Source organism: Megascapheus bottae, chromosome 10 (genome assembly GCF_031878675.1).
Source record: "Megascapheus bottae isolate mThoBot1 chromosome 10, mThoBot2.hap1, whole genome shotgun sequence".
Lineage (NCBI taxonomy): Eukaryota > Metazoa > Chordata > Mammalia > Rodentia > Geomyidae > Megascapheus > Megascapheus bottae.
In genome coordinates this window covers 2,519,994-2,543,097 of record NC_143518.1, presented here as the reverse complement: position 1 = coordinate 2,543,097, position 23,104 = coordinate 2,519,994, and the positions used below count along the sequence as shown (strand labels likewise).

Genomic DNA, 23,104 nt, shown 5'->3' with positions numbered 1-23,104 from the left:
ATGAGGAAGAGAAACAATTACAGTTGGCTTTTCAAATGAAATCACCATAATTCAACTGCTTTTAATTTTTTAAAATCTGTTTTATGTCACTCTGATATTCTGGAAGATATCTAAAAAGAACATATTTTAAGTGGATAATTATTACATGAGTCATTAAACAATTATTGCCAGCCCTTTCCCATATAGATTTATAGTTATTTATACTGTATCCCAGTGGCTAGTCCCTTCTAATATAAATAATAGCAATTATTAAAAGTTTTCTGCACTAGAAATTAGGTTTGAAAGACTAAAACTAAAGGAAAAATGCAACATTTACACTCTTTTGTTATAAATATAACTTAATTCAAGTAATCTTGTTTCATAAATCACGATGCTTAAAATAAAAATAAAAGCATACTCCATGCCTCACAAGTAATTACACTAATAAAAACTGAAATGTATGTTTTTCTTACACATAGTCATTTACACTAAATTGACTGGTGCCTAGACACCTTTTCTTAATGCTCTCCCAAAAGACAATTTTGCATGGCTAAAATTTTAATGTCCTTTTAATGCCCTCAAATGAATTTTATTCTAATTGTTACAGGTGATAAATAAATGATGCTCTAAATTTGTTTAAGACCTATGGCTTATCTAAGCAGACACAGAGCAAGTAATTTTTGCAACATAGGAACAACTCTAGTTCTCTGATACATGCAACTTATATACCCCCCAAACAACACGTAAAAACTTGCTTTAGAGCCACAGGAGTATCAAGAAAAGGAGCACATAATGAGCAAATTCCCCAGTGTCTTTACTACTCAGAACTTTAACTTCATTAAGTACAAGTAAAAGTATAAAAAGTTTACATCTATATGTATACGTATGTATGTATTTATATATAATTTGATTTTCTATGTTTGTATGTAGTGGCCTCCTGTCAATATCATATCCATTCAAAGTCTTCTAGGAAAGAACATGAACTATGAGATTTTGTTCGTATTTTGTCCTCTGCACCCTAAAAATATCATCACAGACTCCAGCAAGGTGCTCAGTTTAACATTTCACATAGAACAAATCTGGACAGCATGAACACGGCTTGATAATTTCCCCCAGAAAAGTACTAGCAGATCTTTATACGATATGATAATTCTTAACAACATCTCTGGACCATGAAAAGTGGCTTGGAAGTCTTCTATACACTTTGGAGCTTACAATTAACTTGTCAGAAACAAAAACCAACTAGGGTATGTTTTCAAACTAGATGCTTTCCATATAGCCATGTGTCAGCTTTCCTATGCAAAAGCTCTAACTTCTACAGCCATGGATTGAGAATCAAGTCATTTTCTCCTGAGCTGTTCCAGAAATTAAGATGTGAATGAAATTAAATCTGTGAGTAAAATTTCGGAGTGAACTGGAATGAACCTAAAGCCTGAAGAGCAGATGCCTGAAGAACCATGCCCACTGGACTGCCCTATCTTCACCTTGAGCTTCTGGGTTGTGGATTCTGGCACCCTTTCCGCCTGGGTCAGAACAAGCTGTGCATATTCCTCAACACCCCAACACCAACCATCACAGAAAGGATCTAGACACCAGATCTGGCTCCCCATCATGTTGAATCTCCAGAGCCAGTGCACGTCTGGCTAGAAGGGAATTCAGTGAACACTTGAGCAGGTTGTTGAGTGCCATGAGTTTTATGTAGTACAACTCATTCAGGACAGTCCATAGTTGATAGTACTGACAAGCTCTGCGCCTATGTGAGGGGCAGGGGAAACTGATGCAGGACCCCTGAACTCCACAGAAACTTGACTCCTGGCAATTAAGAAACTTCCTTCCCTATTTCCACTTCACTCCTTCACCTAGCCATAGTCAGATTTACATACACTTTATAGTTACACCACCTAACACCTGGCATTTCATATATAAATCCTCCACGGTAGAAGTGGATCATGTTGAACTCACTCTCTTCAGGAGTAAAACTCGAAAATCAGACAAGAAGGTCAAAGAGAAATCTCAGGTTCACCTTTTTTTTTTGCAGCTAGGTTATTTTTAATAATATCATGGGTGTTAGGTTATACAGAAGTATTCAGGGTTTTCCCGTGTTTTGATTTTTTTTTTTTTTAGATTTACAGTATAATTCTTAAAGTTCCTGGGCAACTCTGAAAAGCATGAAACATGTTTTTATCTCCCATTCCACATTTAGTTTTCAGCTGGGGAAATCGGCCTGACCTGGCCTCTCTACGCTTTTGTCCCTTCTGGCACCATAATACCTGAAAGCTTGGAATGGAACAGAAAGGACACCCAGCTCACACCCCAGGCCCAGCCTCCTCTGCTGCATCACCTCAGCTGCCTTCTCTTTTCAAACTACTGAGAGCAGCTGGGATCCCTCCCAGCTGGGACAGAGGTGGATCAAGGTGGCCTTGTCTTCCTGGCTGGGCTGCGGGCTAGGCCGACAGCCCTGGCCCTTCTTCCAGCCTCCTGACCACAGACACCTGCGAGGCAGGGCCACATCTTTTTGGAGCCGGGGAATACCACCTTCCTTCCAGTACCCGCGGGGCAGGCCCAGGGAGGCTCTCCGGAAGCCGGCCCCTGTTACAGGCCAGGCCCCGCGCTGACCGAGGCTGGCGGGGTCCTTACCTCCCAGAGGTGCTGCGTGTTCCTCACGGCGCCCGCCTGCACCTTCTCCGGGGGCAGGAGCACCCCCTGGAAGGGGCCGATCCAGGTGCCTTGCTGGATCCTCTGCGCCGCACAGATGCCGTAGGCCAGGCCGGGCACGGTGCTGGTGCACAGGCACACCTCGCGGGGCAGGTCCCGCAGCCACTCTGGCAGCTCGGGCGGGGGCGCGGCGGCCGCGGCGCTGCTGGTGCCCACGAGCCGGCGCAGGGAGTGCAGCGGGCCGTGCATGGGGCACTCGCCGTTGCGGTTGTCCGCGCACATGTCGCAACCTGCGGGGGACACGCGGGAGGGAGGAAGGGAGAGCGTTAACCCGACCTCGGGGCCCCGGCCTCGGGCACTCCCGGTCCCCGGCGCCGGTTCCCTGCGGGCGCACAGAAGAACGGGACCGGGCGCAGGAGCGGCGAACCCGCGCCACCCCTCGGCGTTCGCGGCATCGGGGGCCGCCCGGGGTGGAGCCAGAGCTCCGGGGTCCCAAAAGCCTTCGGAGCTGGGAGTGGGGGAGCTGGGAGTGCACCCGCGGCTTCTCCCGGGCTCCTTGTTTTCCTTCGGTCCCTGCCCCGCATCGGTCCCGCCCGCCGTTTTCTGGGGGTGCTACTGCCGTACCCCCCAAAAGAACCCCGTCACTGAGACCTCGGAGGAATTCTCCTTGGTTAGAGTCTACTGCCTGTTGGGCTTTCTTACTTTCGGGGAAGTGTGCGCGCGCACGTGTTTAATCACCGAGGCCCAGCACAGGACCAGCACCCGGCAGCCTCGCCAGATGCCAGCGCCCGAGTCGAGGGCGGCCGCTCGGGGGCCCGGGCCCAGCGGGCCCCTCTGCGGCCACCCCAGAGACTCCAGCCACGTCGGGATGGGTGTGGACTGTGGGGCTGGGCTGACGGGCCAGGTGCGCCTGGATTTGCCAAAGGCCCGTTTGGATCGCAATGTTAACCATCCGGGGAATGGGTCTTTAATGATCAGGGTGGTGATTGGGAGGGAGAGCCCCAGTCTGCCTCGACAGCCCGTCCCGCGGCCTAGTGCCACCATCCCTGCTGCAATCCCGGTGAAGCTGTGGCTGAAGCTGCACACACCTCCGACCTGCGGCTAGAGGGTAAGGCGACCTTCACTTGCCCTTCAGCCCAGGTTCTAGAGCACCCAGCATACTGGACTAGCACTGGACGAGAAGAGGCCTAGAAGCAGGCCTGCAGCTCTGCAGCCACAGTGCTGTCGAATGGCAGCGCCCTCCGAGTTATTAATGGGCCTGGCGGAGCCGCTGTGTCTGCATCCCATGAGGCGGGCCTGCTCAGAAGAGAAGGGGCAGCCTGGGCGCCTGCAGGCAGGACCCAACCTCCCTGGCCCGGCCTCCCTTGGAAATCTGGGCGTCCTTGTGTCATGGAGCCCTATGGCAGTGGGCCTGGTGTAGATGGTGAGGGCCCGGTGGCCGTGGAAACCCTGGTACAGGGCAGAAGGATCCTCTCAAAGCCTCCAGACACCTGTGCCTTCCTGGGGGATTACGCTGGAGGAACCCCATGTGTGCCAAAACGCTCAAGCAACGTGGAACAAAGTGAGTCCTTGAGAAGCTTTCCATGAAGAAACAAGAACACACAACCCAGCCTCGTGAGAGCCAGCCATCTCTGACTCAGTAATCTGACTGTAGGTGCCCATAAGCTACAAGGAAGCTAGCCTTCTTACCCTCAGTCAACAGCTGCTCCTCCACTCCTTAGAATAAAACGCCCTTTGACTGCAACTTCTTGGAGGGGCCCCAGGCATGATCTGTTTCTGAGCCTCCCTTCCACACAAAGAGCGCCCTCTGCCAGCAGCACAAACTAGTGCTAAAATGCTTCAAGGCTCCACTTTTGACCCCAGAGCCTAAATGGGAGTGTGTCAGCTGCTCACACTTCAGTCACTTTTCAAGCTTTTGATTCGTGGAGGCAAAAACTTGAAGAAGTTGCAAAAATGGAAAAAAGGGGGACAACTACACATGGTTACTTAGAACCAACCATGTACCATGCAGCTGCCAAACAAACTACCATCATAGTCTTTGTCATGATCCCATTTTACAGATTTGGCAAGACCCTACATGAAGACCATGACTTGACCAAGAACCAGAAAGCTGGAAAGTGACAAAGAAAAAGTTCACTGTTAGATCTGCCTGACTCCAGAGCCTTCAAACTGACAGATTTAGGAAGACTAATGAAAGCTATGAGAATTTTATACCAGTACTCATGGCTCAATCAATAGAATTAAAATGTTTCACTGATGTAACCATTTTGAGTGCTCTATCATGACTGAATTACTGAGATTTCTCTCTTTCCCATACTCCTGGGTTTGGGGAAGTTACATTAGCAAAGCAAATAGATAATGCTCATAATTTTTAATGTTAGTATCTGGCTTCAGAAATAGCCTTTCAGTACCTTAACAAAGATAGCTAAAAACAAATGACAATAATCAAGGGTAATTTCCCCCATGCAAATACATATAAATCATGCCCCCAAGGAATTGCTCAATTTTCCTGTTCTGGTTGACTCAATGAAGCAAAAGAATGAGAAGCAAAAGCATTTACTGCTCACACCACTAATCACCTATATTAGAGCCTCTATCAGCTCCCAGCCTCTCCATATGAAGTGTCAACTGTGTGGGTAATAACATAAAGATACAAACAAGAAGCATACTTCTAGTAATGTTTGCAATAAATGACAATAAGCTATAGCTAAGTCCTTTTCCTAAGAAATCCTCTAAATCCCTCTTAAACTTAATATATTTTGAAGGTGTTGAAAGAGTACTAAAAAACTGAGGCTCTCTCAAGATCTAGAAGATGACTGTACCTTAAGTGTCACTACAGAGTAGACAGGCCCAGCACACTAATTAGTCTTTCCAATATATGAATCTTAATCTTGAACCACTTTCTGCTATATCAACACATTCTACCAGAGAAGTTAGCCAATTGCCACCAAAGTGCCTGTGATACTCCAACATTCATGTATGGGATTATGCATGCAAGCATATGGTCCTGAAGATTGAACTCGGGGCCTGGGTGCTGTCCTTGAGCTTTTTCTCAAAGCTCATGCTCTACCACTTGAGCCATAGCTCTATTTCTGGATTTTTTGGTGGTTAACTGAAGATGAGTCACACGGACTTTCCTGTCCAGTCGAGCTTCAATGACTCTGATCCTCAGATCTCAGCCTCTTAAGTAGCTAGGATTACAGGCATGAGCCAGTAGCATCTGGTTAACACTGCTTTTTAAATATGCAAAATCCTAAGTTACTTGTAATTCATGTGAGTTTCTTGGAGGAGCAGAGAAGCTAGGAGATGTTCAAAACAAACAAACAAACAACCAAAAAACCTGTTTCTTGGGATTGACAAGTGTATCACAAATTGACAAACATTCTAGAAGTTTTCTAGCCAGTGAGTCAGACACCTACATGAAAAGGTTGATGAAAAAGCAAGCTAGATCCCCCAAATTACTAATACCTAACCTTGTACCCTACACATACACAAATACACACAGCATTCCAGGCTAAACAATACACTATACAAGGGGGAGTCAAATAAATACCCTTACTTTAAAAAAAAAAGTGAGCACTTTTGTACAAGTTAATAATTATTTACAAAGAATTTTCAATACTTGTGAAATCATTTCCATATTCTCCCAGCAAGATGCTGTGGAAAACCATTACACAGAGAATGTAAGAGATCAAGGTCCCTCTTCCCCTCTTTGCTCTGGAGGATCCCTGTTCTAAGGTCTCCTGAGAAAGGAAGGTGCAAGCATGGAGAGCAAATGCATGTATTTTAAGGTTTTCTTTTCTGGAATTGAACTTCTTACTGTAGGAGAGGTGAAATGTAAACCCTCCTAGGACCTCGGTGTGTGGAGGGAGAGATGGACAGCCCAGCTTAGAGTCGGGCAGGGAAGTAGCAGCAGCCCTAGGCCCTCACTCCCCCAGGCCTTTCTGTGCCTTCACCAGCCTTGCTGCCCTCGGTGATGACAACTAAAGAGTGGCAGAAGCCTGCTTAGGAGACCAGCAGCCATATTCATTCCCCGGCTGTAAATCCTCCCCCACTGCCTCCGAGGTCGCAGTCCGAGTCCCAGGGGTCGAGGCCTGAGCGGGGGGGCCATCGATCTGACCCCAGCGCCGCCCAGGGAGGGCCTCCCGCTAGTCGCGCCCCGAGACGAGGGAGGGCCGGCTGGGCCCGCAGGAGGCCCGCTGGGAACCCTGGGTCCCCGGGCTGCGGTCGGCGCTCTCCCCTGCCTCCCTGATTGGTGGGCTGGACGGGGTGTGAGCGGAGAGGGCGACGCTTGGTGGGGCGCCCCAGCCTGGGCTCACGCGTCCCAGGCACGCCACCCTGCACGCCTGCCGCCCCCCACTACCTCCCGCCCCCGTGCCGGATCGGAGCTCCCTGAGCAGATCTAGAGGCAGATCCCAGGGCCAGGGGAGTTGATGGCATCGTCTGGAAGCACGGAGGCTGTGACTCGGCCCGGGTCCTGGGGGACCCTGTTCTCAGCTCTCCCAGGACTCGCTGGCAGTCCTCTTGGGGGTGACTCGCAGCTCCAAGGGAAATGCAGACTCCCAGGCGGAGTCTTTGCTCTTCCCGGGCGGCTGCAGCTTGCCCCAAGGATCTAAGGGGGGTAGGCGGGGAAGAAATGAGAGAGAAATGTGGATTGTATTTGTCCCCCAATGACTGTATTAATAAATTAAATGGGAGCGCCGGTGTGTAAGAGTGCGAGAACATTGCATGGAGATAAACCTTGCCGGCCCCGGCCCCTGCGAGGCCGGCACATACAATACACGATGATGAATAGGAGCCTCCGGAGGAGATCGAAGTGGGTCTGGCCTGGCTCCACTCTTTCCTACAAAACTATAGGGCAATTAATTGTGGCTTGTCCCCTCATCCTTCATCTCCTGGTGGCACATATCGATGGAGATTACTGCTGATGGACCATTTTATCACCTTAAATAAACAGTCACCACCTCTTCTAACCTCAATCTAATATATGGCTCTATGCTCAGTTTCAGGGCGCTAGATAAGGCATGATGTAAAATAGCTAAATCATGTGTGTTCCGGGTTGGAGTTGGGCGTGCACACAACAAGAGAAGAAAAGAGAAAAAGGAAAATAGACAACAAAAGCCCACGTTCCAACCCTGAGACTCCCTCTCGCTGGGGACCAGGTCTGGAATCTTAAGTCCCTCGCTGGACATGGACAAGCTCTATGGGAAAATAGTGGGTAGGGTAAGGTCTGGAAAGAATGCACTCTCCTCAGTCTCTTCCCAAATCTCACAGCTCACCACAATCAGACAAACCAATACTGGCCCAGATTTCCTTCTCTTTCCAGCTCTTCTCCTCAAGCCCTAAGCAGATGTGCCACTGCTAACAACCCAACCTTCAACCCCCACGCGGACAACCTATGCTTGTGCACATACCTCTTCTGTTTCTGGCTCTGTTCTCAGCACACAAGCATTCCCTTAAGTCATCAGGGGTTGGAGACACCTACACCCGCCCCCCAGATGGAGGTGCTTTGCATAGCCCAACTCTCCCCTTAAGACACCCCAACAGGTTTGCTTTTTTGCCTCCATCTCTGGAACTAGAGAAGAACTTCAAACAAAGATAGGAAAAGCTAATTGGTTCTGCCAAGATAACCGGGGTCCTCCTCACATACTCCAGATGCTCCTGGGATTGCTTCTCACTATCCTCTAAGAGTAATGACAAGCTCTCATACAATGGCACCAGCTTCCAGAACCCGAAAAGAAGGAGCCTGCGGGAATCAATGGCTGCAGGCAACCCAGCAGCAAATGAGGGCAGTAATGCCCAGAAGAGAGATCCCTTCCCCCCAGGTATTACAACCCGCCCAGCACTTGACTTTTAAGAGAAGAAAGTAGCTGCTACGACTAAGCATTCACAGAGCTCAGTAGAAAGTACCCCTCAATCACAGAGTAAATTGATGCATGCAGTTATAGAACAGAAATCATTGCACAAGTTCACCCTAGCTAACTTGCAGTTTGGGGTGTGTTAAAAGCTTTTTGTTCAAAAAAAAAAAAACTACGATGCTCATTCACTGTGACATTTGCAATGGATGCCAATCAAGTCTCCAGTGAAATGAGCTTGGCTGAGTTCTTTTCTTATAGAGCAATGCTATCAAGTGTTGCCAATCCCAGGCAAAGTTATTTTCTCAAGGAAGGGGGAAGCATAACAGCCTTTTTTTCTGTCTAGTAAGAAAAGGTGAAAGGAGTCAACATCCTTTTAAGTAAAGAGTGACTAAATGAAGAGGGCACTCTTTCTTTTAGAGGAAAATGGCAAAAGAAAAAACAAAAGGTCAATTGAAAACTGGTGGACTCTACACATAACTCGATGCTTCCTTTTCTTTTTTTCATATATTTTTTATTGTAATTAGTAGAAGGGTTACATGATATTTGCCAGACGGAAGGTGCATTAATTCCCATACATTGATACCCTTTCACATGTCTTGGTCCCCATTTCCCTCCTCCCCACCCCCATTGATGTTTCCTTTTCTGCCTTTACTCTGCCTCTCTCAACACACACACACACACACACACCACACACACACACACACACACACACACACACACACACACAAGAAATGAGCATACACTTCTGATTTCCATCTTTCAAGGTACCCTCCTACTTGCTTGACCAGCCTGGGGAAATGCTCTCCAGTCTGCATTCCTGACCTGGTTAAAGTCCCTAGTTAGACTCACTTGCTTTTCATTTTGATAAATAAAACACACTCCATGCTTTGAAAATAATATCTATATATGCTTGCTAAAGAAGTTCCTGGAAGAATGGGAGGCCTGGTCTCCCAATGTTATCCATAGCTAACTTAGACTTCTATTTACTTTATTAAAACTCTTTAATTAGTGAGCAATCTGAGGTGTAACTCTTTAAGATGAACAAACGTCTTTTCCTTTCTGTCTTTTCTCTGGAACACTGAACACTGGTTTGCTCCAATGAGATATCAGAAGATAGGCAAAATTTGAGTGATTTCATAAAATCACAATTCATTTCCTCTACCCAGAAAAAAAGATAACCAAGGTAAGAAACTGGTGCAATGACCACATGTTAGTTGGCAATTCATCCTAATTCTTCCTTGAGTCATCTTTTTTCTCAGTGAAATGTCTTAAACCTCAACACTGAATTATAAACAATATAGATACTTTGACATAAAGCCAGAGGCTATGCAGATGGTATTTTTTTCCAACACAGATTTAATTCAGAAAAGAAACTGCAAGCTTGATAAGGCACTTTCAGCCTTCAATGATTATTCTCCTTTGCTCTAAGAAATGCGTTTTCCAAAGCATTTTTATTTTTGTACCTCACAGGTTTTAAAGAACTGTTTTGACAACACAAAATACAAAAAAAAAAATCATTAGGAAATAGTATTTTTTGAAATCTATCTAGGCAACATAATTGTAAAAAAAAAAGTTCTGAAGCCCTGAAATACAAGTTTTCTTAACTGCACAGGAAATGGAATCGAAATTCCCATTTTAAACCAGTACTTTACCCTTAGGAGTCTATAAAGGGGAAAAAGTAAACACTATCGCTCTCTTTTTTTACTGATAATTATTATCTCCACCACAAAAATTATCACCAACCATTATGAAAATATTAATACATCTCAGCCACTAGATTAACATCCAGTGTTTGGGTTTTGGTTCCTTTTAATGGAAGTAATGACTTTGGGACTCCAAAGTAATACAGCTAAAGTTTCTTCTCGTTTACAACCAATCAAGACATTTGCGGAGTAATAGACATTCTGGGAGAAACAACTTACTCAAAATTGAATTTTAAAAAGCAAGCATTTGTCATTACTTTTTCTCACAGAAGCCAGATGAAGGGGTGAGATGAAGAAAACAAATGAAGGAATGCGGATCTTGGAAACGTGATTTCCTTCCTAGGCGGTGCCCACATTTCCCCAGGTCTCTGAACCCCCCAAAAAGGTGTAAACATACCATGCCTTCTGAATTTACTAGAGAAGCAAGATACGAACAAAGTAATGCACCCTCTGGATTCTCGTTTGGACTTCTGTTTCAAGACATCAGACTAAAAAAGTACTTGGAGTACGCATTTAAAATTGTGACTATGAAACTCCTAACTTCAAAAGCCCGGATATCTAGGTAAGCGTTTACCGTTGACTTGTAACTATTGTCATCATTGACTTTTAAACGGTAAGTAAGTAAATAAATAAACTTTCATGGAATGCAAACGTGCGCTGGATCCAGAATGCTCGGTGAAAGCGGGATCCTTAAAGATTCTCCCTGCCCTAATGCTCTTATTAAGTATCCTTTTTCTTTGTCCCCCTCCCTTTCTAATACTATATCTAAGAATGATTGCTTGTCCTCAGGAAGGGGACAGATTCATCCTCACCCCAAACTCCTACTGGAGCGGGGCCCACTCTGCCCGGGGAGTGTGGGGGGGGGCTGGGGCTGCCCTAGTCCTAGGGCCCCACACCGAGCTGCGTGACAGCTAATTCCCGGGGTGGAGGACCAAGTGGAAACAATCCCCCATCTCCACACTCCCTAGAATCTCCGGTGCCCCTCCCCGTCCCCGCCGTGGCCTGGCGGGCCCAGGGGACACTCCCCGCCGCGCGCTGCCTGTCCCTAGCGGGCCGGTCCGGGGACGCCGTGCGGGGGGAGGGCGGAGGCCTGCACGGGCCGATCCACGCGCAGCTCCAGCCCCCCGAAACGTGGTGCCGTGCAGCGAGGGGCCAAGTGGACTGCCAGAGTAACCCCGCGATGCCATCCGGCCACCCCATCTTCCTTCTCCAACGCCAGAAAACTTTGCCACAGTGATCGATCGGCCTGAGGCGCGGGACAGCGACAGGAACACCGTCGCCACCACCGCCACCACCGCCACCGACCGCCTCCCGTCCCGCGCCCGCGGTGGCCGGCGTGGCACGGCCGGGGAGAGCGCGAGGACTGCGGCTACGTACGGTTGTTGGGGTCGCTGGTGTGCTGGTTGAGCGGGATGATCTCCATGCGCTGCTGGCCGTACAGGTAATAATCCAGCTCCTCGGCGCTGCAGCGGAAGCGCGGGACGCCCCGGCCGTCGCCGCCGCCGCCGCCGCACTTGGCGGGCCCGGGGCCCGGGACAGCGCCGAGGCACAGGTCCTTAGGGGGAAGCGGTTCGGCAGCCACGGTGGCCACGGCGAGAGGCGCGAACACGGGCAGCTGAGCCACCGGCAGCGTGGAGAGACCCGCCAGGGCGGCGGCGGCGGCGGCGGCCGCGGCACACGAGGACACGGAGGAGGCAGAAGTGGAGGACGAAGCCGGGGTGGACGCGGCGGAGGAGAGGGAGGCGGGCCGCGGACGCAGGCCGTCGGGCTGGGGCTCGGCGCGCTCCGGGGGCAGCGGCGGCGGCAGGGGCTGCGGCGCGCCCAGAGGACCCGCGGGGCCGCCGCCCTTGAGCGGGCCGCCGCCGCCCCCGTGAGGGAAGAGCTGCTGCCAGTGCTGCAGGTAGGCTGGGTCCACTTTGAGGAAGGCCGAGCCGCCGGGATCTCCGGGCTTCAGCATGTCCGACGCCTCGGGCTGGGGGCGAGAGGGCAAGGAGGGCGCGCGTGAGACCGACCCGGGATCTGGGCGAAAGGAGGGCCGCGGGGACCGGGAACCCGCGAGCGCCGCAGCCCCGGGCCGCCAGCCCGCTTCCGCTGCTCGCTCTTCCCCCAACTCCTCCGGGCGCAAAGTTTACTCGGAAGCTTCGGCGCCGCGCAGAGGAAGCCGCGCGCACCCGGCTCTGCCTCCCAGCCGGCGCCCGCGGCGGCCCCGGAGCCAAGCTGCACCCCGGCGATGACGGGGCGCAGCCCCGCAGAACTCAGCGGCACGGCGCAGTCCCTGCCCTCGGCCGGCGCCCGAGAGCCGACCCCGGGCGAAGCGGCGCTGCGCAGCCGGACCGGAGCCGCGCGGGCCGCGGCGCGGGCGCCGGGAGGCGGGACGGCCTCGCCCCCCGCCCCCAGCCCCCGACCTCCGTCCTCCCAGCCCGCGGGGCCCGGAACTCTGGCTCCCGCCCAGCCTCCCTTTACCTGAGACCGCCGAGCCGCCGGCGGGTGCGGACGCGGGGGCCGGAGAGTCCGGCAGTGAGCGCGCGCGTGCGTCCGGCGCGAGCTACATGCCCCCGGGCCGCGTGGGGGAAGCCGGAGCAGGCGGGCCGCCGGGAACCCTCTGCCCGGAGAGCCGCGAGGGGTGCGGGGGCAGCTGGGTGGAGGGCTCCGGGGAGCGAGCGGACGCCCGGAACGGGACGGAGCTGCCGTGGGCCGCCGCGCTCTGTGGCCGCCGCGTCCTGACCCCTCTGCTCCACTCTGGCAGCCTCCGGGCTGCACACGTGGGTTTTACGACAGCACAAAATACAAGTGTGTGCGTGTGTGTGCGGTGTGAATCTGAGAGAGAGAGACACACACACACGGGGGGGGAGGGAAGGAGGGAGGAGGGAGGGGAGTGAGTGGGGGAGGGGGCGGGCGGCTGGCCAGTGGAACTGAGGGGAGGGGAGAGAAGAGAAGGAAGTTTCACTGGGTTGCACCCACAGATGGCCCTGGCTCCTCTCGAGCACAAATCCCTCCCCTGCCGGCCTTCCCGCGTGGCCCCGCACTTTGGGGGGCGTGTTGTCTCGGGCTCTCGGGGTGTCTCTTTCTATCCATGTAGGTCTTTCGGAGGCACCGGCTCAGGGCCCTGATCGCCAGAGCAACGGAGATGCAGACACCGGCGCGCATCTCCGCGAACGCTCGAGGATCTGCGCGGGGCCGAGCGCACGTCTCGGGCTGGTGGAACCAGTGCCAGGACCCAGCTTGCGCCCTGTGCCCAGCTCGGATGTTCCTGGAGTGCTGTGGGAGTGCTGGAGTAGACTCCTCCGCCAGAATCCTCTAAACAACCTCCACCCTAAATCCTCCTGGGAGTTGGGGCGACGCGGCGGGGCGGGGTTGCGGGGGAGACAGGCGGGAGATCGGGCTCGGGAGCCTGGGGTCTCACAGAGCCAGCGAGGGTTTGGGAGGCGCCAGGCTGCCAGGTTTGCCTGGGCGGGGGGTGGGGATGTCTCTTCTCCTTATTGGCACCCCAGTCAAGTACTCAGCCATATCTTGGGACACAACAAACAGACCTTGGTCTCCCCCAACCCAGGCGTGGGCGCAGGGTGCGATCGCCCACCCCGCAGCCTCTGGCGACCTAGGCTGAAGTCACCCTTGTAACACGCACGAATCAGGTGGGCACTGCCCCCAGCCCTTCCTAGCATTCGTGGTCGTCAGTGACAGGAGGCACAGACAGAGTGCTACAAATTAACCAACTCGGTTAATTCCCCTCTCCAGAGTTCTGTCCACACCTCAAAGAGGAAAAAAACATGCATTGATAGTTTCCCAAATCCAGTTTATTTAGCAGTTGCCACGCGAAACAATTAATACATATTCTTTCCTATTGTTTCCCCCCTCCTCGCTGCACTCGTTTTGTCCGAGCTTGGGAAAAGCGCTGAGACTTTGTCTGGGTCTCACGCAGAATGCCTCCGTCCTGATTGGAGCCGAGCTGGGCGGAAAATGTTTTGACTGGTGTCCTTATGACAAGGTTATCCGTCATCCCTGGATAGATGGATTACACCGCTAGGGCAAATCCACCGGGCCGGACACCTCGAGGCTAACCGGGCAGCCTTCGCGGACATCCGACCGCTCCATCCAGAACAGAGGACGACGTTCCCGGTTCCTTTCTGTTCGCCCGGTTTCCAGAATCGCCGGCTGCTGGGCTGAAGGAGAGGTGAAGAACTCTTCCTCACAGGCGCCCAGCCAGTCCAATACCGAAGAACCTGGGCATTGCTTTCTCTGATCGCCGAGAGAGGCCAAGAGCTTCCGGGATGGAATCCCCTCCTCGCCGCCGCCGGAGCGGCCAGTCGCTGGCCTACTCTTTGCTGCCCGAAGCCAGCTGCCGCCACGCGCTGTCCCCAGAACTGAGGACAGAACTGGACACAGCCTTTCTCAGAGCTGGCTAGGAGATCTTGGAATTGTTAGTTGCAGAAACTGCTTCGAAGTCTCATGCCATCCACACTCAGGGAAAGAGTGTGTGCGTGCGTGTGTGTGTGTGTGTGTGTGTGTGTGTGTGTGTGTGTGTGTGTGTGTGTGTTCTCTTGTCTTAATAAGATTAGCTGGTTAATGAGGCTTTGGAAGCATGAAGCCGAGGTAGGCACTTTATGCACATTGAATGCGCCTTGCAGTAGTTCAGAGAAGGCATCTCATTAACCTCCTATCACTTACAGATGGGGACCACGGAGGCTGAGAAAGGTTAGGCAGGCTGCTTAAGGTCACGCTATTAGTGAGCGTCGGCGGAGGATTCAAATCGGGGTCAGTGGGGTACCAAGTGTAAACTCCCGCCCGCCTGCCCAGTCGTCCTCTACCCATTCTATCCTCGCCGACCCTGGCGCCAGGGGTGGGCGTAGGTACTGTTGGAGACGGGGGCCAGGAACCCGGCAGAGGAGGTGGTGAGGGTTCCCTTCTCATTGCTCCGCCAAGCAGAGTACTAGATTCGAGCTCCCCCGCCCTGCCCAAGCACCCCCCAGGCACCAGGGCCTGGCGACTCAGGGTCCCAGAGCGCAGGGGGAGCATCTAGTGAAGGAAGAAGATGGACAAAATTAGAGCATTCAGCAGGCCCACGAGCAGAGCGCAGCGACAGTTTCCCCCGGCCCCAATCGGGATCGCCCCTGGCTGGTGTGCGACACGGGCCAGACGGAGACGGAGATGGAAGCTCAGAGTCTGCACACCCTGTCTGAGCGACTCCAGGCCCGGGTCCGCCGCAGCCTCACGCAGTCTGCCTGGGCAGTCTCAGGCTGTCGTGCGCGGCGGGATTGTTCCAGATCGCCTGCCTGGACGGCAGCCTTCTGATCTTCACGACTTAGAAGACCAGGAAACAAATCACTTCGACCACTTAGGAAGCGACCAAACCTTTATAAAAATCCATCGCTCCCAAATCGATGGGGGAATATTTGCTGGGAATTTGTTCCACAGGAATAAATAAGGAGCGTGAGTGTATTAAATGCAAACGGGGGACACGGTGGTGTTTTTCTTCATTGATTAATGACCTCTAAAATAAAACAAGTGGGAAGAGGAGTTCGGGTCGATAAATTAACCACCCAAATTCATCATTTTCTCCAGCATTGTCTTTTTCCCCCCGAAAATTATCCTTCGGAAACCCATTGTATCCTCCTTAGCTGGAGGGGCAGAAAAGCCAATGGCCAGAGCCCCAGACCAGGCCGGAAGAGGCAGGAAAACCAGGAAATCTGTCCTTGAGCCCTTCTATCTGATTTCGTTTGACATGCAATTAAAAAGTTTGCCTTTCATATTAATTATTTCTCCTGGTGGGGGATGGGAACGAACGGTTGTTGCCTTTGACAGGAGGCCAATAAAGGATTCAGCAGCTCTCCTGTCTGCCCTGGGTGCTCCTGCTTCTAGGTTTAAGGTCACGGGTGGCTGAGTTAATAATTCATTAATATAGACATTTATTCAGAAGGGTTCTCTGAGATCCACTCTCCCTGCCTCCACTCGGGAGATTTATTTTCCTGAGGAATGGATGGGGGTGGGATTGGGCTGCAGGTGGAAGGAGGGGGTGAGAGAAGAGGGAGTGTGAAAAGAGACTCTGGTGACAGCCTGCTGCACTCCAGCATGGAGTCCTATAGCGTGCTCTCCAAACTTGGTTGAAAATAGGACATCCAAATAGAGCCGAGATTGTCCCCCCACCCATCCTCTCTCCTGCTTCTCCAGACAGACACATCCACTTGTTCAGAAAGCTCCTTCCCCCAGGACTTGGCTCTGGGAAAAGCCATGGAACAGAGGACCCAGGAATGAAAACAAAGGAAGGAAAGAAAGCTATGGGAAGCCACAGCCCATGGCCACAAAGTTCCCCAAGTAAGAGTTTCCAAACTTGCCTAGATTGAAATCTAAGGGAACTTCTCCTCCTAAAGGTTTAGGCAGATTCTAGTGGATTCTTTTTCTCAGAAGTCAGACTATGAAGCATTACCAAGCCCCACAGGTCCCAGTCCTGGAGTGCACATTCTAGAAGGATGGAGACTAAAGGGAAACAGTGTGTGATTGTCAAACAGTAATATTGCCCTGGTAGGCAATGAGGGAAGACTAGGAAGAAAAGAGCTTGCACAGGTAAAAGGCTTGGGTTCTGCCCCCTCAAATCAAGGCCACCATGGCTTCACTTAAGGTGCTGTGAGCACCATCAGTAGGTCATTTTCCAATTATGTCAATTGACATGCCATTGCTGCTGGTGACTGAGACCCAACCCAGCGATCCACTTCAAAATGTTTGGGCCTCCATTTCTTCAAGGATCAAACCGAGCTTTCTTAACCTTTCCATAGAGTTGCTACCAAATTCTGACTTACAGCTCTACTACAAGTTTTATACCTCACCTCCTGGGTACTCGGTACTCTGAGTCTAAGATGTTGCTTGCCAAGTGCATCAAAAACAAATTGAGCCAAGCACCAAGTGACTCATGCCTGTAATTCTAGCTACTCAGGAGTCTGAGATATGGAAATTGTTCCAAGCCAGCCCAGGCAAGAAAGTCCAAGGACTCTTATTTTTAATTAACCATCAAAAAGCCAGAAATGGAGCTGTGGCTCAAAGTAGTAGAATAGTAGTCTAAAAACTTAGGGACAGTGCCCAGGCCCTGGACTGGCAAAAAAAAAAAAAAAAAAACTTTAGCATATGGTGTGTGTGTGTGTGTGTGTGTGTGTGTGTGTGTGTATAACTGGACTTGAACCCAGGACCTCAGCACCACCTCTTACCTTTTCTCTTTTTCCCCACTTCTTGGAGATTTTTTTGCTCAAGGCTAGTACTTTAGTATTTGAGCCACAGCTCCACTGTGTGTGTGTGTGTGTGTGTGTGTGTGTGTGTGTGTGTGTGTGTATGTATGTGTGTGTGTTAGTGATAGTTGGAGATAAGAATCTCACAGACTTTCCTGTTGGACTGGCTTTGAACTTTGATCCTCAGATCTCAGCTTCCTAAGTATCTAGGATTACTGGTGTGAGCCACCAGCCTCTAGCCATACCATGTATTTTCATTACCATGATTCACATTGATCCCTTTGCTGCTTAATTTTGTCCTTATTCCCTGGTAGAACAGCATCAGCCACCCTGGGAAAGGAAGGGAATGGAAGACAGTTTCCAGCTTAGCCCATAGAAACAGCTCTTGCCTGCGATGATATAGCAGGAACCTGACCTGTGGTCAGTGGACACAACCTCCTTTTCAGTGGCACTGATAGTCTCTACATCCTCTCATTTCTTTCCTATCACGAGGGCACTGAGAAGGCAAGCACCTTACTTTCCAAGGTCAGAGATGGTCTCTGGGGCCAAGAGGCTACATGGACACTATTTCTGGGCATTTGCTTCACAGACAACACCTGCTGCAGAGCCCTTTAGCTCCTTTCACCTTGGTTACTCAACAGCTGTCATTCACACAATGCCTCTCAGCCACTCCAAGCCTGATCTAGATTTGACCTACTGACCTGGAGGTGAAAGGCTCTACATAGTCCATTACCAATCCCTGGAGCCAATTCCGTCTCCCAGGAAGCCTCTAAATATATCCTTTCCATTTGCAAGGAAATCAGCTATTGTAATTTGCAAAGGTCTTCTGAGTTAAAAACTTAGCTAAGGCAGTTCAGAGTTATGAAGTCTCATGAACACTTTCAGTTCACTTTTTTAAGAAGTTGCTTTTTTAAGACTTAGAGAAAAATTCTTTCATCCACCATTTTGCTAGAAAACTTCAATTGTTCTACTTTTCCAAGAGTTTATAAGAATCAAGAAAATCCAACCAAAAACTGCCAGCAAATTAACATTAATAAATACTAAGCATGAGTACCCCTGGTGTCTGTGAAAACTGCTTATAAGAATCAAAATACTATCATACTGGCGTCAATCCTCTGAGCTGAAGTGACAGTGAAGCTTTTTTTGAAGACTAATTTCTGGTGAGCTTGTGTTTTCTGTGTACTAGCCTGTCAGTCAGAATGAATCTATGTTCAGTTTCCTCTGGGGAATCAAAAAACTTGTCTGTAGACATAAATAAAGATAGATGGGGCTGGTAACTTAGAAGAAAGGCAAGAGTGAAATCATTGTGTTTCTATCCCAATGCTTTCACATTATGTCCAGATTTCAGGACCTGGTTTCAACTTCATGCTCTGGAATGAATTGTATCAGACTTCAGAAGAGGAGGCCTCTGCTTTAGTCTGTGAGATGGCAAAGTGTCAAAAGCAAAAAGAGCCACAAAGACTCTACTTTCTTGAGGGTAAAGAGGATCTGGTGAAAGCATCGAAAGTTCTTGCCTGAACAAGGACCTCAGGACAGCAATGACACCCCCCCACACACACACAAAGTATCCGTAAGGCCCAGGTGACTTTGTTTATTCCTGGCAATAACAGTTTGCCCTGTAGATAATCTTTCTAAGAACTGAAACTCCATGAACTTAGGGATCCTAAAGTCATATTCTCTAGATTTAGCAAGATGTTTTTATGAGACTATTCTGACCTGAAACACCCTCACGAGTAAGTCAGAGCTTCAGCTCACTGGAGGCTATTGACTTGAAGATCTAGGATGAAACCAGCAGAGTCTACATTACAGTGGTTGATCTGGTAAACTGGCCAGCCATGTCCTGGCTCCCTGTGGATGGATGATATAAGCTCAGATTCTCTGACTTACTCTTAGTAAATAGGAAGGGAAGGAAGAAAGGGAGGGAGGGAAAGAGGAAGGGGGAAGGAGGAAGGAAAGAAATAAGAAGGAAAGACAAAAGAAGAGAGGAGAGGGAGAGAGAGGGAAAGAGAAAAGGAAATAAGGGAAATGCAGAGAAAGAAAAGGAAGGAGTGAAGGGAAGAGAGAGAGAAAGAAGAAGGAAGGGAGGGAAGGAAAGTAGAAGAGAAGGAAAGGGGGTGGAAGAAAAGAAGGAAGGAAAAGGGGAAAGTGAAAGAGAAATGGAAGGGGGGTGGGAAGGGAGGGAAAAGAGAAGGAAAGCAAGGAGGGAAGGAGGGAGGAAGGGAGAAAGGTTCAAGGAAAGGAGGGAGGAAGGAAGGAAGGAAGGGAAGGGAGAAAGGAAAGAGAGAGGAAGTAGAACAAAGGGAAGAAGGAAGGAAGAGAGTGGGGAAAGGAAGGAAAAAGACAATAAAGGAATAAAGCCAAGAAGTTCAAAGGAGGACTTCTAAGGTAAAAACTTTCAGAATAAACAAATAACATTTCCCAAAGATCTTTATTACCTATAGTCATTCTCTTCTTAAAAGAAGGAAAACAAAAAAATTACAGAAAAACAGCTTAGGAAAAAATTATTACACCCTTTTTTAATATATTTATTGTAATTAATAAAAGGGTTTCATGGTATTTGCCAGATAGAAGGTGCATTAATTCACATACATTGATATCCTTTCACATGTCTTGGTCCCCATTTCCCTCCCCCGCCCCACCACCCACCCAAATTATTACACCTTAAAGTTAGAACTGCAAGAAAAAAAAACCTTGATTGATAATTATATAATACAATCCATTTTTATTATAATACAGTCCATTTTTGTTATACAGTAATTGACAGGTGTCAGTGGAAGACGGACTGAAAGTTTATATTTTGAAAGTTCATGCATAACTAATTTGGTGTTTAACATGCTAAGTGTGACTGTAGTTTGAGCATTTCCTTCTTGTCTCTCTACAGTGTCAAGCAACCGCCGCTAACCCCAAACAATGATGTTTCGCTCATTGGCTAGCATTCTACCACACCTTCAACTTGTTGGTAAGCATTTTGAATTGGAACTCAGGTTTGGATGGACAAGTATTTTCTCTGACAGCAACCTAATAGTTCAAGTTTTCTTCATAAGCAAGTGTTTTCAAACACAAATGATTGTTTCCTCAAACTAAAACGTCCATCTTAGAGCTAGCAAGGAACGCTAAGCATCTTCAGGAATTTCTTCAATGGGAATGTCACTGCTGTGATGTCACCTTCAAGATTTTCTGTTGATCACATCCTCTTGACAGATATTCATGGGTTACTTTACAAGGTGAGTTAAAAAAGGTCTGTTAAGTATAAGCATATTTTTCTTTGGTAAGATTGGAAAAGACATGTAAGATGGGATTTTATTTGTGCTTCTACTTGTGATATGATTATACAAACTGCTCTAGACCAGATTTGTGAAAGTAGATGAATTGGGTCCCTTTTCTCTGACAAGGAGAGAAGCCAGGCACCTGTAATCCTAACTACTTAGGAGGCTAAAATTTTAGGAGTAAGGTTCAAAGCCAGCCAAATCTGAGAGACTATTATCCTAATTAACTAATAAAAGCCAGAAATGGCTGGGCACAGTGGCTCACGCCTGTAATCTTAGCTACTCAGGAGGCTGAGATCTGAGGATCATGGTTCAAAGCCAGCCCACACACTAAAATTTATGAGACTCTTGCCTCCAATTAACCACCAGAAAACCGGAAGTGGCATTGTGGCTCCAGAATTAGGGTGATAGCCTTGAGCTGAAGAGCTCAGGGACAGCACCTAGACCCAGACTTCAAGCCCCACAACCCACCAAAAAAGAAAAAAAGCCAGAAATGGAAATATAGCTCAAGTGGTAAAGAGACAGGCTTGTGAGAATGAGAGGCCCTGAGTTTAAGCTCCAGTATTGACACACAAAAAAGGAGAGGTTCAAGTTTGTGTGTGTGTGTGTGTGTGTGTGTGTGTGTGTGTGTGTGTGTGTTCATGTATGTAGAAAGATCATAGCTTTTTTGAGGGGATGTTAATGAGAATCAGGGCATATATAATCTAGCCATATAAGTGAGAACTCTTAATTTTAGGAGACAGACATTAAATCAAACAACCTTTTTATTTCTTATGTATTTGTCTTTATTTGCCAGTTCTGGGGCTTGAATTCAGGGCCTGAGCATTATCCCTGAGCTTTTTCTTGCTCAATACTTGCACATTTGAGCCACAGCTTCACTTTTTGAGTAGTTTATTGAAAATAAGTGTCTCACAGACTTTCCTGCCTGGACTGGCTTTGAACCTCAGTCCTCAGTTCTCAGCTTCCTGAGTAGGTATGATTATAGGCCTGATTTGATGGCTCACTTGTGAAAAAAAACAACAAAACAAAAACTCATGTTATGGTTTTTAGGTAGAGATGGATACAGGAGTTCAGTACCAGGAAGTCTGTCTTTCTCTTGTCTCCTAGTTCTGCTTCCTCTGTATTTATCCACAGATAGAATCTCCTAAGTGATCATCTTTTTTCTTTGAGCTTGTGCTTCCAAAGAAAAGATCACTCATTTCCTAAATACTCCTGGAATTACATGTTGCCAAACGAATCTGGATAACCTGCTGGTCCTAGACTAATTACCAGGATGGAAGTGGCATCTATTGACTAGCTGGTTCTAGACCTTAGTCTCTACCCATTAGGCTTAGATTGGAACAAGAACAGTTTCCAAAAGAAAATCAAGGTGTGATTACTGGGAGAGTGATGATGCTTGTGGAAGATAGCAGTTGTTCCTTCTCTGGGAAGCCGGGGCTGGCTAAGAGCTACAGCTCCTAGTTACTAGGGTTCATCACCATGAGAAACCCTGGGCTGAACAGATGGCAGTTCTCACCTCTGGAACACACCGAAGTGTTTCCTAGCTGCAAAGCCTTACCAGGTATTGTACCTAGGATAATAATTGCTCCCTCCCTTCTCTGATTGCTTTTTAGGATTGTTAAAGGAGCCAATAAGATGTGAGAAGTCTTTGAGTGATGCTTCTAAAAATGATTTGGAGACAATATGGCTTCCGTTGGCATGCCCTTTAGACCTTTGGCTTTCCCTTTTCCTTCTTCCTCTTGGAACACACACATGAGTTGTAATCCTTGCTTTGACCTGATGATCCTGAGATACCTTGAGCAAGATAAAGAACTCTTTTCTTCTAGGCAAAATATTATCTCAACCATCTTACAAAGCTGCAAATCACCTCTGTAATTTAGGATGTGGTTTCGAGAAAAGTTTTCTTCATTGTCAACCCACTACCTAGAGGCTCTTTATTTTAACTACACTAGCTAAGAGAGGCAAAAATTGTAGTCTCTATTCTTTAAGGATATTGCACTGTCAGCACACAGTCATGGATATAAATCTAAGTCAGGGAAATTCCCTCACTTCCTTTGTGCAGATCTCTCCAAAACAGATTCCTTTTTACATTCATGTCCCATCATCATCATCATCATCAACATCATCATCATCATCTTAGGACTAGATTCCACACATGAGCAAAAATATTCACTGCTTGGTTTATTATACTCAACATGATGCCAATCCCATCCATTTTTCTACAAATGACATAATTTAATTTTTCTTTGTGGTTGTGAATATATATATATATTTAGTAATATATATATAAAACATATTTTTTAACTCATTGGTTGTTAGATACTTCAGCTGATTCCAGAGTTTGGCAGTTGTGAACACAGCTGCAGTAAGAATGGGTAGACCGGTAATTTTTAAATTTATAATCATATATATATATGTATATTTAAGAGTGA

General features: G+C 48.7%; 1 protein-coding gene across 1 annotated transcript in view; it reads right to left on the bottom strand.

Annotated features, from left to right (window-relative positions):
* The window catches only part of Prdm6 (PR/SET domain 6), a 110,870-nt gene extending 98,718 nt beyond the window's left edge, over window positions 1-12,152 (bottom strand). Inside the window, exons 1-2 of the mRNA XM_090339686.1 lie at window positions 11,573-12,152; window positions 2,617-2,924 (exon numbers count right to left, since the gene is read on the bottom strand). Of these exons, the coding sequence (XP_090195812.1) occupies window positions 2,617-2,924; window positions 11,573-12,152 (888 nt within the window). The remainder of the gene's footprint in view (window positions 1-2,616; window positions 2,925-11,572) is intronic.
* Between the last annotated feature and the right edge of the window lie 10,952 nt (window positions 12,153-23,104).